Genomic DNA, 14,426 nt, shown 5'->3' on the forward strand with positions numbered 1-14,426 from the left:
CCAGGGGTGCCTGGCTTCACCAGCTGTCTGAACTGTGGAGGGAGAACCCAGGAACGCTTGCATCTTTTCACGAGTCCAAACATGTACCACATGAATGACACTACCAAGTTCAACTGACAGTTAGGAAAGGCTCCGGTCCCCTGGATCTCATAGTTTTTGTTTTTAGTTTCGTTTGTAATAGATTTCTAGTTCTCCTTAGGGTCTCTTAACTGTGCAGGGTCTTGCCCTGCGACTCCTCTCCTCTTGTTCCGCTCAGAGTAGGAGGCCTCTCCTGGACAACTGGACAATTATCTCCTTAACAACTATAGCCTCCCTTTCAAAACATACTTGGGCTAACATTAGCTTGCCGGCTAAGAGGATGGAGCTGCCAGCTTACTGTGGGTTTAAGAGTTATCTGTAGGCTTATGTTATTGGTGCTGGCTTTATGCAGTAGAGTGTAGTTGCTGTTTTGTTTTGTTTTTCCATTACTCTTTGGGGGCCTGTCACCAGGCTCCCAAATAAATACATGGAGTCTTATTCTTACTTATGAATGCCCAGACTTAGCTTGGCTTTTTTTCTAGCCAGATTTTCTTTTTCCTTTTTTTTAAAAAAAAGTAATTTATTTTTATTTTACATGCAATAGTGTTTTGCCTGCATGTATGTCTGTGTGAGGATGTTGGGTCCTGTCTCCCTTCTTCTCTCCCTCCTTCCCTCCCCTGCTCTTCTTCCTTTTCTTCTGGTGTGTACATATGGTGCATGCAGTGTGTGCTTTTGTGTGCATATGCAGAGCCACAATGAGTGTGTCAGGTTTTTTGTTTGTTTGTTTTATAATTTTATTTTATTTTTTATTTATTATTTTTTTAAAACAAGAAAACAACCCATCTTTTTTTCGTTATACATACCAATCCAAGTTCCCACTCCCTCTCCTCCTCCTATTCCCTCCACACATCCTCCAGCCCCACCCCCATCCAATCCTCAGAGAGGATGAGGCACATTGCTTTGGGGAAGGTCCAAGGGCCTCCCTACTATATCTAGGTTGAGCAAGGTATCCATCCAAAGAGAATAGGTTCCCCAAAAGCCCGTACATGCAGTAGGAATAAATCCTGGTGCCACTGCCAGTGGCCCCTCAGTCTGCCCCAGTCATACAACTGTCAACCACATTCAGAGGGACGAGTTTGGTCCTATGCTTGTTTCTTCCCAGTACAGCTGGAGTTGGTGAGCTTCCATTAGCTCAGGTAGACTGTTTCATTGGGTGTACCCATCATGGTCTTGACCTCTTTGCTCATTTTCTCCTTCCTTCCACTCTTTGACTGGACTTTGAAAGCTCAGTCCAGTGCTCTCTTGCAGGTCTCTGTCTCTGTTTCCGTCAGTTGCCGAATGAAGGTTCTATGGTGATATTTAAGACATTCATCTGACTACAGGGCCAGTTTGGTCACCCTCTCCTATATTGCTTAGGATCTTGCCTGGGGTCATCCTTGTGGCTTCCTGGGAATTTCTTTAGAGCCAGGTTTTTTGCTAACCCTATAATGACTCCCTCAATCAAGATATCTCTTTCCTTGCTCTCATCTCTGTCCTTCCTCCATCTCAACTACCCCATTCCCTTAAATTCTCCTCACCCTTTACCCCTCCTCTACTCTTTCCCTTTCACCCTCTTTTCTCCCCCTACTCCCATGCTCACAATTTTGTCAGGCAATCTTGCCTGTTTCCCATTTCCAGGTGGATCTATATACGTTTTTCTTAGGGTTCACCTTATTATTTAGCTTCTCTAAGATCATGAACTATAGGCTCAATATCCTTTGTTTATAGTTACTATCTACTTATGAGTGAGTACAAGCCATATTTATCTTTTTGGGTCTGGGTTACCTCACTCAGGATAGTGTTTTCTATTTCCATCCATTTGCATGCAAAATTCAACATGTCATTGTTTTTTACTGCTGAGTAGTACTCTAATGTGTAGATGTGCCACACTTTCTTTATCCATTCTTCAGTTGAGGGGCAACTAAGTTGTTTCCAGGTTCTGGCTATTACAAATAATGCTGCTATAAACATAGTTGAACAAATGCCTTTGTAGTATAATTGAGCATCTTTTGGGTATATTCCCAAGAGTGGTATTGCTGGATCCTGAGGTAGGTTGATTCCCAATTTTCTGAGAAACTGTCATACTGATTTCCAAAGTGGTTGTACAAGTTTGCATTCCCACCAGCAATGGAAGAGTGTTCCTCTTACTCCACATCCTCTCCAGCATAAACTATCATTGGTATTTTTGATCTTGGCCACAGGGAAAAAAAATCTGCCATGCTCAGGGGCAGTCCTCTTGGAGTCCCAGCTCCAGAAAAAACAAACAACAAACAAAAAGATGGTATCTCAGAGTTGTTTTGATTTGCATTTCCTTGATGGTAAGGATGTTGAACATTTCCTTAAGTATCTTTTGGCCATTTGAGATTCTTCTGTTGAGAATACTCTGTTTAGTTCTGTACCCCATTTTTAATTGGGTTATTTAGAATTTTGATGTCTAATTTCTTGAGTTCTTTATATATTTTGGAGATCAGTCTTTTGTCTGAAGATCTTTTCTCATTCTCTTTTTGTCTTATTGACTGTGTCCTTTGTTTTACAGAAGCTTCTCAGTTTCAGAAGGTCCTATATATCTATTGTTTCTCTCAGTGTCTGTAGTATTGGGTGTTAAATTTAGGAAGTGGTCTCCTCTGCCAATGCATTCAAATGTACTTCCCACTTTCTCTTCTATCAGATTCAGTGTGGTCAGATGTCACGACCGCCTCGAACCAGCAAGGAGGACGCGATACCGGAGCTCTTCTCGCAGGCAGTTTATTCAGGACCTTAAACAATGGCTTCTCTCTCGTTTCTCTCTCGGTTCTCTCTCCGGGCAGACCTCTCCCAGCCCTTATATAGCCCATGGTCGCCTATTCCGGAGTGCCGCGTGGACATCGCCCACAGGTTCAAGCATACGCAAGCGACACACGATCATAGCAAGTTACGGGCCATCACCATTAAAGGAGTTGTTTATCACAGAGAGCGCTCGCTTTCGGACTCGCAGAGGGTGGCAGCCGGCGCCATCTTAAAGGTGCAGCTCCACACAGCAGCTCTCTACAGTCAGGTTTATATTGAGGTATTTAATCCATTCGGACTTGAGTTTTGTGCATGGGAATAGTCATGGTTCTATTTTCATTCTTCTATGTGTTGACTTCCAGTTATGCCTGCAACGTTTGTTGAAGATGCTTTCCTTTTTCCATTGTATAATTTTAGCTTCTTTGTCAAAAATCAGGTGTTCATATGTAATTTCTGATCACCCCAGCGGTGCCTCCAATTGTAACACCTGAACTTTTCTTCTAGCACTACATTCATAGTGTCCCCATAGGGTTGGGTACATGTGCCTTCACTTTCTTTGTTTCCAGGAAGTCTTTGGTTTCTTTCTTTATTTCAGTTTTGGACTAGTCTAGAGGTCAGCAAGCCCCATCAATCCTGTCTTCAACACTCCATCCCTGTGCAATACTGGGGCCCCAGCTAGCTTTGTTCTTGGGTGCTGGGGAGTCTAACTCAGGTCTTCTTGCATGCACAGCAAGCATGCTTCCCCACGGAGGCATTGTTCTGCAGTCCATTCAAGATGATTGTATCTAATGCTTAGATCATTGTATTCTCTCCAGGATGACTCATCTAAGTTGCACCACCTCAGCTGACTTTTCATGTATCTGGTCACCCAAGCATATAAATCTTAGAATCATCTTTCCTACCAGACCTCCATTTTATTAGTCACAAAACCCTGTGAATTCATCTTCTTGTTTTTCAGGTTTATCTCCTCCTATTTCCTTTGCTATTAGGTTAGACTCCCATCAGCTTTTGCCTGTTGTATAAATGGTAATTATCTTCCACTTAAATCACAGCATCTAAATAAAGCTATGGGACACTTATTTAAAATATTACATTTGAATCTTTAATATTTCTTTCCTTACTCCAGCCTTTATCAGTATTATTTCTGTAAATTACCGATCAGGCCATTTTTACCATTTTGCTTATAGACCTTTGGACATTTTGCTTATAGACCTCTCTGTGTTATGGAATCTGAATCCCTTCTTGGCATGTAAATGATTTCCTAGTTTATCTTCAATCATATCTGTCTGTCTTATCTTTCCATGCTTTTAAATTTGCTATAATGCCATTGTAGCTAGTACTTCCTCTTCCTTACATGGCTGTGTTTCCTTCTCTACCTTAACAGGTAGAGTATCCGTTATGGACCTCTCTTGAAATTTTATTGTGCACACACACACACACACACACACACACACACGCACACAATGTAAACTATGTGTGACTTAACATTAAAAAAGGTCTTATCAATTCGTTATAAAACAGAGCCTAGATCATAATTTTTGGTGGGGGAGGTGTTAGGCTAGATGTCTATGTAGCCCAGGCTGGCCTCTAACGCACTACTACCAAGGACGACCTTGAACTCCTAATTCTTCTGCCTCTATCTCCCAACTGCTGTGTTCAACACCACAGCTGGCTATCCAGTGCACTGTTGAATAAATGAATGTTTAGCCTAAAGATAATGAGAATTTGGCTCTATCTCTGCAAAGGATAAACCAACTTCAGATGTCAGGTATTAGGTAGCCAGGTTATATTGTTGAGTGAGTTGTTTTGTGGATTCGTTCCTCTCATCCTCCCTCACTTTCTTTTTCTTGCTTTGTTTTCTGAGACTAGTTCTCAACCTTCTCCTCCTCATCCCTCAGCCTGTCTTGTGCTAGGATTACAGGTGTATACCACCATACCCAGCTTTCACTCTTATGAAGACTCATTTTTTATTCGTCTAAAGTGGCACAGGTATATTTTAGTTTGGATTTGTGTTGCTAGATAAAAATTATTTTTTTGCGGGCTCCAACATAATTTCTTGCTAGATAAAAGTACATTTCACTAGAGACATAGTGCATATTGAAACTGCCCAAGGAAATGCAGTAATAATGCTGAGGAGGTTCCATGGAAATTAAAGGAAAAAGGTTAAGTCCTTTCTTCTTTCTCCTTCTCTTCCCTTCCTTTCCTTTGGTACAGGGTCTTGCCATCCAGGCGGGTCTTCAACTCTCTGTGTAGCAAAGAATGACCTTGAACTTCTGATTCTCCGTCTTCATTCCCCCGTGGCTGGGATTATAGGTGTGTGCCACCAGCCCTAGTTTGTGTAATGCCAAGGCTAAAATCCAGGGCTCAATGCAGGTTAAAGAAGGGTTCTACCCACAGAGCCACAGCCCAGTCCTTAGATCCTTGTACTTGCCCGTTAGGAGCTTTTGGTTTTTACTGTTTTTAATTTTTTTAGGATAGTATACAAAGTGCTAGGCTTCACCACGGCGCCTTCCCACATCTGTGTTATCCCCTCCCCTCCTGCCCACCCGAAGGTGGCTACCTTTCTTCTCCATTGCGCCCCTCTTCTCTGTTCTGATTATGTGTATTCTAGTGCCATCTCTTTCCCTGCCTCCTTTAAGATCTCTTCCTCCCCTCATAATCCCCTGCGCTTTTATGACCAACAAACACACATAAATATGCCCCCAACATGCATAAAGCACAGGTAGATACGCCCCCAACACACATATAACTTTGGACTTAGGGTCCACATTTGAGAGAAAACAGCAGCGTTTGTCTTCTGAGTCTGGCTTATTTCACTTAATATAACGATATCCATTCCCATCTATTTTCCTGCAAGTGTCATACTTTCATTTCTCTTGAATGCAACATAAATTCCATTGTGTATATATGTCACATTTTCTCTCCCTTTTTTTCCCTTTTATGATGAAACAAAGATAGACGCTGTTTATGAACAAATACATTTCCCATGAAGAACAGAAAGCTTTGTAAATGGCAGCTTTCTGGACAGCTGGTTCCTGTGTCTATGAAGAGGATGGAAGAGAGGTGTGGAGAAAAGGAAGCAGGGCCTTAGGGGAAGGGAGGAAGAGGAGCAGGAAAAGGGAGAAGAGACAAAAGAGTGGAAAGGGAAGCCTGGGGAGAGGGACAAACGAAAACACCAAGGAGGAACGAAGCTGGACTCAGACCTGCGCGAGGGGGACTGTGGCACATATCCCTGGGCCTCCACTGGCTCAGCTAAGCCTTCTTCAGAAGAAACTGGGCCTGGAAAAGGGGTCCCTGGGAGGAGGGGTCACTGAGTGAGAAGTCTAACAGACATGTAGAATCTTGGTGGCTGAGGGTGGGACTTGTGTTTGCCACAGCATGTATCCCTGTGGCCTCCCAGAGGGGCATGGGTGAGACCCCGGCTAGTATGGCCTTAAAGAGCATGGTCTGTACCTTCGCATCATCTCTAGCCTTTGAACGCGTAGCCTGCTCTTCCGCTGCTGATCTTCCGCTGCTGTGGCTCCTGCATCCTCTTCTGGAGTCTTTGGAGTTATGACATCAGGAGAAGTCTGGAGGAGGCTAGAAGCTACGCTTCAGGTTTTTCTGGCTGCTTCTGGAGACAGCCTGACTTTCCCCAGTCCTAACTGAACCCAAACAGGCTTTGTTCTGCTGCTTTTGGACATGGGTTTGCTGAACTGCAGGACTGGCTGCCCCATCAGAAGGTCTTGCTCAAGAAGATCTAAGGGAGTGAGCTCAGGGATCAAATGGCTTCGCAGATCTGAGCACTGTTTTGTAGGCACTCAGGACATGTTCAAGATGGCGACCACCAGGCAGCGGTCAGCGTACAGTACTTCAGGAAACTGAAGGAGGGCCTGGAAGGTGTCCAGGCCTGAGCACATGGTCGAGCCAGGAGTCATAGTTGGGATGCCTTTTACGTAGCACCAAACAGCAGTTGAAAACCCCTTTATGCTTTAGTAGGAGCAGTGGTAACTATTGATAAAAGGTTCTAGGTGTGAATCACACTGGTATCTCAAGTCACTAAGCAAGTCACCTATCTGGTTCTGCCCTGGCCCTCTTCAAGAATTCCAGGTTGCTTGTTTCACAGTAGTCAATGGGATGGTGAGCTGTACTTAGGGTCCCCAGAATGACCACATTGCCAGGAAGGTCTCTGCTCAAATCTGCACATATAAGCATGTCTAGCTCAGCTACCTAGGCAGGCACTGGAGTAGTATGGCCATTATAGCTACTGGTGAGCCTGAAATAGGAGCTCCCGTTCTCAATAACAGCCAGGGTCACTGTCAGTATATCACGGGGCACTCTGGTCTGCTGGAGACAGGTAATCAGCATCCAGGTTGTTCAAAATGGGTCTCAGGGCCATGGGCAGTAGCTGTGTTCCTGCCATGTTCCTGGTATTCACATACAACATTGAGCACGGGCAAATAATCACAGGGAGGTTCCAGAAGGACGCAGCTCCCTTGTGCATCCTTGCACACATTCCTCCCTATTTCCCAGTCTCCTGTTGACGGACGTCTAAGCTGGTTCTGTTTTCTGGCTATTGTGAACGGCAGGATTACTTTTCATGACTTGAAGTTTTATTTTCGTTCCAACCTAATTACCAGTGGGTTACTAACATGACTGAATGAATTGATCTCATGTTTCTATTTTTGCTCTTATTAGTGAATGAATGCAGTTTGAGTCAACATTAACCAGGATTACGAAACTGCATTGCATAGAAGGCTGTTACATGGGACCTAAAGCCAGGGAAACAGCAGGGCAAACCGTGAAGCAAGCTGTTTAAACGCCCACTTAAGCCAGAATCATGTGTTTTGTTTTTCCAGTAGAAAGACTGACTGTAGGTCAGCAGTATGCTGGAAGACAGGCAAGTCCTTCTCAGTAGGTGAAGGAGCTGCGGCAGAAAGCTCTGGAAGCAGGTCTGTCTGCAATCCACCTCTCATGTTTCTTCTAGTATCGGTGAACCCTCTCTGAAGTTCAAATCCAATATTTAGACAAGAATATACCCATTAAGGGGCATACATGCTACAAGGTCAACTTAGCCTTTCCACACGAGGCTAGGGATCAAGTCAACATTTTGAAATGGTATTTAATAGTATAGAACTGGAATGGCCTGTTTTTATGAATAGTGACCCTTTAACTGGAAATGTATAAACACACTGTGCTTGGTGCTGATAAAGAGTACATACCCAACATACACTCCTTGTAGAAATCAATAAAACATAAAATGGAAACCCAAATGGATGTCTCAATTAGCTTCTGCTGCGTAATGAGTCACCAAAAAAGGCAGCGGTTTAAAACAACAGTGATTCATTATTTTTCATTTCTATTGGCTGTACACTCTGGGATGAACTCACATTTTTGAGAGAATGGCACTATGGCTGGAATAGTAAGGTGTCTATTTCCATGATGAATACTGCTAGATGGTTTTAAAAGAAAATTTCTTTTATGTGTACGAATGTTATGCTGTGTGTATGTATGTGTACCATGCAGTCACCTGACTCCCAAGAAAATCAGAAGAGGACTTTGGATATGCTGGACCTGAAGTTATGGACAGTTGGGAATCACCATGTACGTGTTGAGACTAGAACTCGGACCGGCTCCAAGAGCAGTAAATGCTCTTAACTAGCCATCTTTCCAGCCCCATTAAATTTTATTTTTTAGGGGCTGGAGAGATGGCTCAGTGGTTAAGAGCACTGCCTGCTCTTCCAAAGGTCCTGAGTTCAATTCCCAGCAACCACATGGTGGTTCACAACCATCTGTAATGAGATCTGGTGCCCTCTTCCGGCCTGCAGGCATACATTCAGACAGAATACTGTATACATAATAAATAAAATCTTTAAAAAAAATAATTTTTTTAAAGGTGTGTGTGTGTGTGTGTGTGTGTGTGTGTGTGTGTGTGTGTGTGACGTGTGTGCAGGTTCCAGAGCAGGTGAAGAGGGTGACAGAGCCCCTGTGACGGAAGTTATAGCGATGATGAGCTGCTTGGGTGCTGGGAACAGAACTCAGGTACTGTGACTAAGTTGAAGGCATTGCCGGGCCATTTCTCAAGCTCTGCCTGCCTCCAGTTATTTTTCACTACTTAAATCTAAAGCAACATTAATTTGTTGGGGCTAAGAATTTGCTTTAAAGAGCCAACAATTGCCCCGTAACAACCATGTTTCTTAATCATTAGAATATGCATTTAAAAGTTGGACAAGCCGCTTCAGGAAGAATGTAAGTGAATTTGATAATAATATATCGTACTCACCCCGTATATCCAAAATATTATCAATGCCAACATAAAACCAGTGTGAAGCAGAGATGGTAACATGTCTCGTTATGAACTCTGGGCCTGCAGTGTGTATTTTAATCACACAGTACACCTCCTTTCGGGGCTCAGTACCTAAAGCAGCCGACACAAACGTCCTGGACAGTGCCCTCGTAGACTGAACAGCTGGGACACAGGCAAGCCTCTCTCCAGGACTCCAGAATAGGCACGCAGCCACTAGTTTTGAAAGGTGGATCAGAAAGATAAAAGGACTCTCTGAACCTCTAGCTGCTAATTCGTCTATGTTCTTCAACCGTTTTCTTTAAAGTGCAGCTTTGGAAGAAAGTACATGGGTAGGGGGTGGGCATGCTTTTTCAGCGTGCCGAGCCAGTGAGTGTAGGGCTTCCTGACTCCCGGAAGCCTGACTCAGCAGAGATGTTGACTCATCAGCCCGAGGTGACTGGAGAGTAGTCCATCAATTTGCCTTCCAAGGCATCTTTTGCTATGGTCTTCCCCCCCATGTCCCTTCTGGGTGACTCATTCTCTCAGCACTTCAGAGTCCGGCAGAAAGCAAGGCCAAAAGCCCTCTTTGGAAGAAGGGCCTTCTAATAGGGAGCTCAAGAGTCCCAGATAATCTTCCACAGCTGTTTTTGCCTAGTTCATTCCAGGCCTGCTATTTAGAATGGGAGGGAACTTGAAACTGTCAAACCAGTGTTTTGTTTTTTATCTTTCCCCTTTTGAGGCGGTGGAAGTTATGAGTTGGGAGGTTGTCTGAAATTAAGTCTTTTATTTGAAAATCTGTAAGGCCTAATTCGGTCTTGTTAGTACCTTTCTCCACTGCTTATTTTCCTTTTTGGGGAGGAAACTTTCCACTCCTAGGTCCCCAGGATAACGCCCTTCCGCTGGCTAGCTGGAAAACTCTCCGACATCCCCCCCCCCCCCGAGCCGCAGCCCTCCCCCTTCCACAGCGCCCTAGACTAAAATCCAGCTGTAGGCAAGGCCGGGACCCCACCCCTCTCCGCAGCTACTCGAGGTGGGGGTGGATCTCATCCCCCAAAACCCGCCCTCCGAACGTCGCCTGCAGGAGAGGAAGTGAGGCAGGCCCCGCAGCCTCTCCCATTTCTATTGGACAACGCTGCTGTCCATCTTCTCTATCCCGCATCCTATTGGCTCTCTGTCTCCCGCGCCAGCCATCCTACCCCCCCTCCCGCCGGGAAGGTGAGTCACGCCAAACTGGGCGGAGAGTCTGCTGGCCTCTCTCCGAAGCTCGTCTGGGCGGCGGCGGCGGCTGCAACTGGGGACAGGGCGGGTGGTGCATCCCGGGCGCGGAGGCAGGAGAAGTCTCATTGTTCAGGGAGCCGTCGCCTCTGCAGGTTCCTCGGCTCGGTCTGCGCGGCCCTTGTCAGCCCTGCCCAACCCCCACAACCGCCCCGCGACTCCAAGGAGAAGCGGCCCCGCGGCGGCAGTAGCTGCAGCATCATCTCCGATCTGCCAGCCATGGAAGACCTGGACCAGTCGCCTCTCGTCTCCTCGTCCGCGGACAGCCCGCCTCGGCCTCCGCCCGCCTTCCAGTACCAGTTCGTGACAGATCCCGAGTACGAGGAGGACGAGGAGGAAGAGGACGAGGAGGAGGAGGACGACGAGGACCTGGAGGAGCTGGAGGTGCTGGAGAGGAAGCCGGCAGTCGGGCTGTCCGCGGCCCCGGTGCCCCCCGCCGCCGCCGCCGCCGCCGCGCCGCTGCTAGACTTCGGGAGTGACTCCGTGCCCCCCGCGCCCCGCGGGCCGCTGCCGGCCGCGCCCCCCGCTGCCCCCGAGCGACAGCCGTCCTGGGAGCGGAGCCCCGCGGCGCCCGCGCCATCCCTGCCCGCCGCTGCCGCAGTCCTGCCCTCCAAGCTGCCCGAGGACGACGAACCTCCGGCGCGGCCTCCGCCCCCGCCCCCAGCCGGCGCGAGCCCCCTGGCGGAGCCCGCCGCGCCCCCTTCCACGCCGGCCGCGCCCAAGCGCAGGGGCTCGGGCTCAGTGGGTGAGTGTCGCCGCGCGCCGTCCCTCCCGACCCTCCCTCTTTTGTGTGTTGGCCCCGGGGGTGGGGGGCGCTGGCAGGGCTGGCTCGGGACCCGAGGGGCTTTGTCTGCGAGCTGCAGGGCGATGGCGCCCCCGCAGGCGGGAGGCATGCAGAAGGGTGGGGCGGCCGCGGAAGCCCGGGCGCCTTCATTGTCTGTCCCGGTTTCGGGGAGCACGTGCACCCCAGCCAAGTCCCTAGCTCTTCCTTCTGGTCCCCATTCCGTCGCTCTCCCGAAGTTAGACACAGCCGCTATCTTCAGCTGCTACGTGTGTGTCGAGGAACTAGGGTTGTGGATTCCTTGGGCTGGGATGGCCTTAGATGTGGGAATAAAAAGGCTATGGCACCGAAACATTTTGTTTAAAAGAGGAGTCTTTGCCGACCACCCTACAGTTTCTCCGAGGGTCTGCCTTTCTGTCAGGCGTCGGGGGACCCCTAGCACTAATCCCCTCCCCCTCTTACTGGTGGGGAATTGGCTGAACTGCTAGGTTTATCCTACGATCCTACTGCAGTGAAGGGAGAGCGCCTCCAGTGGCGTGCTTCCAGGAGAATCGGGTAGAAGAGACTTTTGGTGAAGTTCTGCCACCGCCCAGCTCATTTGGGTGTAATGTGGCAACTCCTCCACCAGCCAAATCGAGCTAGGGAAACGAGATCTGGGCTTTGTGTTCCGATGGGGCGCAGTTCGCCAGGGCCTCAGTTGCACCGCAGAAGAAATTGCCAAGTGATAATGTGTATCTCTCCGCCTCTAAATGTAGCGCAATTGACTCTAGAGAAAAGGCAAAATGGTTGATCTTATAAAGGGGAAACCTGTAGATTCCTGGTCAGGAATTGGTTTATTGACCTTGTGGTAGATTTATTCTGACACACAATAAAATGTTTTGAGACAAATGTTTCATATATTGGTTAGAAGTGCTAGTTTTTGGAAGTATATGATTTAGATTGACAAAATACAGGTCTGTAGTTTCCAAGGTCGTGTATATTATGTTTTAAAATTTAAAGGAACATTGAACATTGTTTTAGTGCCCTTTCAATTTTGCAATATTACTTTGGAAGAGGAAAAAAAATCTCACTGCTTTGGGACATAGTGTCTAGCTAGTAGTAAGACCTCTCTTTGTAATTTAAGGTCAAAAATCAAGTGGTATTACTGCCTGCTGGGAAATTTTCATAACATTGCAAAATTTGGGAAGTGGTTCATTTTCTAGACAAATAGCACCCTGAGCTCACACTTTTTTAAATTTTTATCTTTTTTTTTAAAAAAAATTACAATTAACTCTTTCACAATGGGGGAAAATGAACCAGTAGGTATGTTTCTGGGTAACAGTTTCATTACGGGCATACTCCAAGGCCCTGTTCAGAAACAGTTACTATAGTAAAGAATTTAGAAGGTGAAGACTACTTTAGCTTTCCATTTTTCTGAACTTTTTTTTTTGAGGTAAACTAAACTAGAAAAAATAAAGTATTAAAATCTTACACTGGAAACATAATGACTGGCAAAACCACAATTACCTTCTGTGCCTGCGCAGAAGCAAGAGAACAGTGCTGTCGTTTGAACCTTGGGGGGATTCAGGAAACGATTTTCTTGAAACATCTACTGTTCAAGGATTAAGTTTAGAAGACAAAGGAAAGAATAATTGCCTACTCGGATTTTGTGCTGATTGCATTTGGAAACTTCATTCCTTTTATTGAACAGTGAATGTGGTTATTGATGGATAACCATTTCAGTGCATCTAGATTTCGTAATGCACTCAAGAGATTGTTCATTGACTGGCGCCATTACCGATCCCTATTATGAATTCCCTAGGACTACCTAAGCACTGTTGTAGGCTCCTCAGATGTGGCAGTAAGAAGACCTGTGCTCCCCTCACGGGAGGAATACGACATAATAAGCATATGGAAAGTACTAAAAATGATGGTGTTCTGAGGGGGACAACAGCTTTAAGGAATGAGAACTGAACTGTGGGCCTTTTTAAGGTTGCTTGATGATAGCAACAAGACCCGAGATTTGAGCTGCAGAGAAAAACTTTTTCCCACTTAAGAACCTATTGTTTTTTAATCTTTTTTTTAATTAAGATTTTTTTAAGTACAATCTTTTCTCATTTTATATAGCTATCCACGTTTGAGCAAAGGGGTCAAGACCATGATGGTGATACCCACAAAAACAGCTGACCTGAGCTAGTGAGAGCTCACTGACTTTGGACTGACAGCAGGGGAACCTGCATAGGACCAAATTAGGTTCACTGAATGTGGTGACAGTTGTGAGACTTGGGCAGTCTGTGGGGCCACTGGCAGTGGGAGCAGGATTTATCCCTAGCGCTTGAACTGACACTTCAACTGACGTCTGGGAGCACATTCCCTCTGGAGGAGGGATGCCTTGCTCAGCCTAGATATACTTGGGGGAGGGCGGAAGGGGCTTTGTTTTGTCTCAAAGTGAAGTGTCAGACTTTGTTGACTCCCCATGGGAAACCTTCCCCTTTCTGAGGAGCGGGTGGGGGCAGGGCAGGGCAGGGCAGGAGGAGGGAGGAGAAGCAGAAAATTACTAGGACAAGGACCCCTAGCAGGCATGCACTTGTTTACCAAACCGTCAGTGAAGAAAACCTGTGGCAGAGCGCAGAGGCTGGTGACATCAGGTAGTCAGGAGCCTCTCAGACCATGGCAAAGTGCATGGCTTTAAAAAAGTTACTTTAGTAATATGGATTCTAGTATGCTTTCGGAGCAGAAAGGAAATTTTGAGGGTTTACAGGAAGAGGATTAGTGAGAAAAAAAAATCAAAGGAGGTGAGACGTTTGGTGCACAGATAGAAACCCATAGCTGGAAGAGGAGCTGGAGCCCTGGAGCCCCTGTGAGTGTTATTAGCTCTGATTTCCTGTAGTTAGTTAGCTATGGTTTTTCCATTTGTTACTGTGCAGAGTGTCTCAAGGCAGTAGCTGATGCTGAGACCTGCACCTTTCAGTTGATGACCATTTTTCTTGGAGAAGTTTCTGACTTCCTGTTGGAAGAATGGTTCGTTTGTTCTAAGGAAGCTGGTTAGAGACTATTGACCAAGCTGATCTCTAGATACATTGGTAATGTGAGTGACTGCAAGTGTGGTAGATTGAATTCTGAAGGGTAGGAAATGCAAAAAGGATCTGGATCTTACTATCCTGCTTTGATTCATAGTATGCCATCCAAAGCTGATATTATATCAGGAAACTAAAATTGATCTTAAAAAAAAAAAGACTAGTGTGTCCGTGTGTGTGAGGAGGGCATCTCTGTGGTTAAGTATAGTCTAGTATAGCTCGCTAA

General features: G+C 46.2%; 1 protein-coding gene across 3 annotated transcripts in view; it reads left to right on the forward strand.

Moving 5' to 3' along the window:
* Nucleotides 1-10,334: 10,334 nt before the first annotated feature.
* The window catches only part of Rtn4 (reticulon 4), a 59,984-nt gene continuing 55,892 nt past the window's right edge, over nt 10,335-14,426 (forward strand). The window contains exon 1 of one of the 3 annotated variants that reach the window (XM_085692320.2): nt 10,335-11,108. In XM_085692320.2, the coding sequence (XP_085548446.1) occupies nt 10,583-11,108 (526 nt within the window). In that variant the 5' untranslated portion in view covers nt 10,335-10,582. The remainder of the gene's footprint in view (nt 11,109-14,426) is intronic. The other 2 variants (XM_085692321.2, XM_085692322.2) reach the window with 2 other exon arrangements.

Source organism: Myodes glareolus, chromosome 8, assembly GCF_982192425.1.
Source record: "Myodes glareolus chromosome 8, mMyoGla1.1, whole genome shotgun sequence".
Taxonomy (NCBI): Eukaryota; Metazoa; Chordata; class Mammalia; order Rodentia; family Cricetidae; genus Myodes; species Myodes glareolus.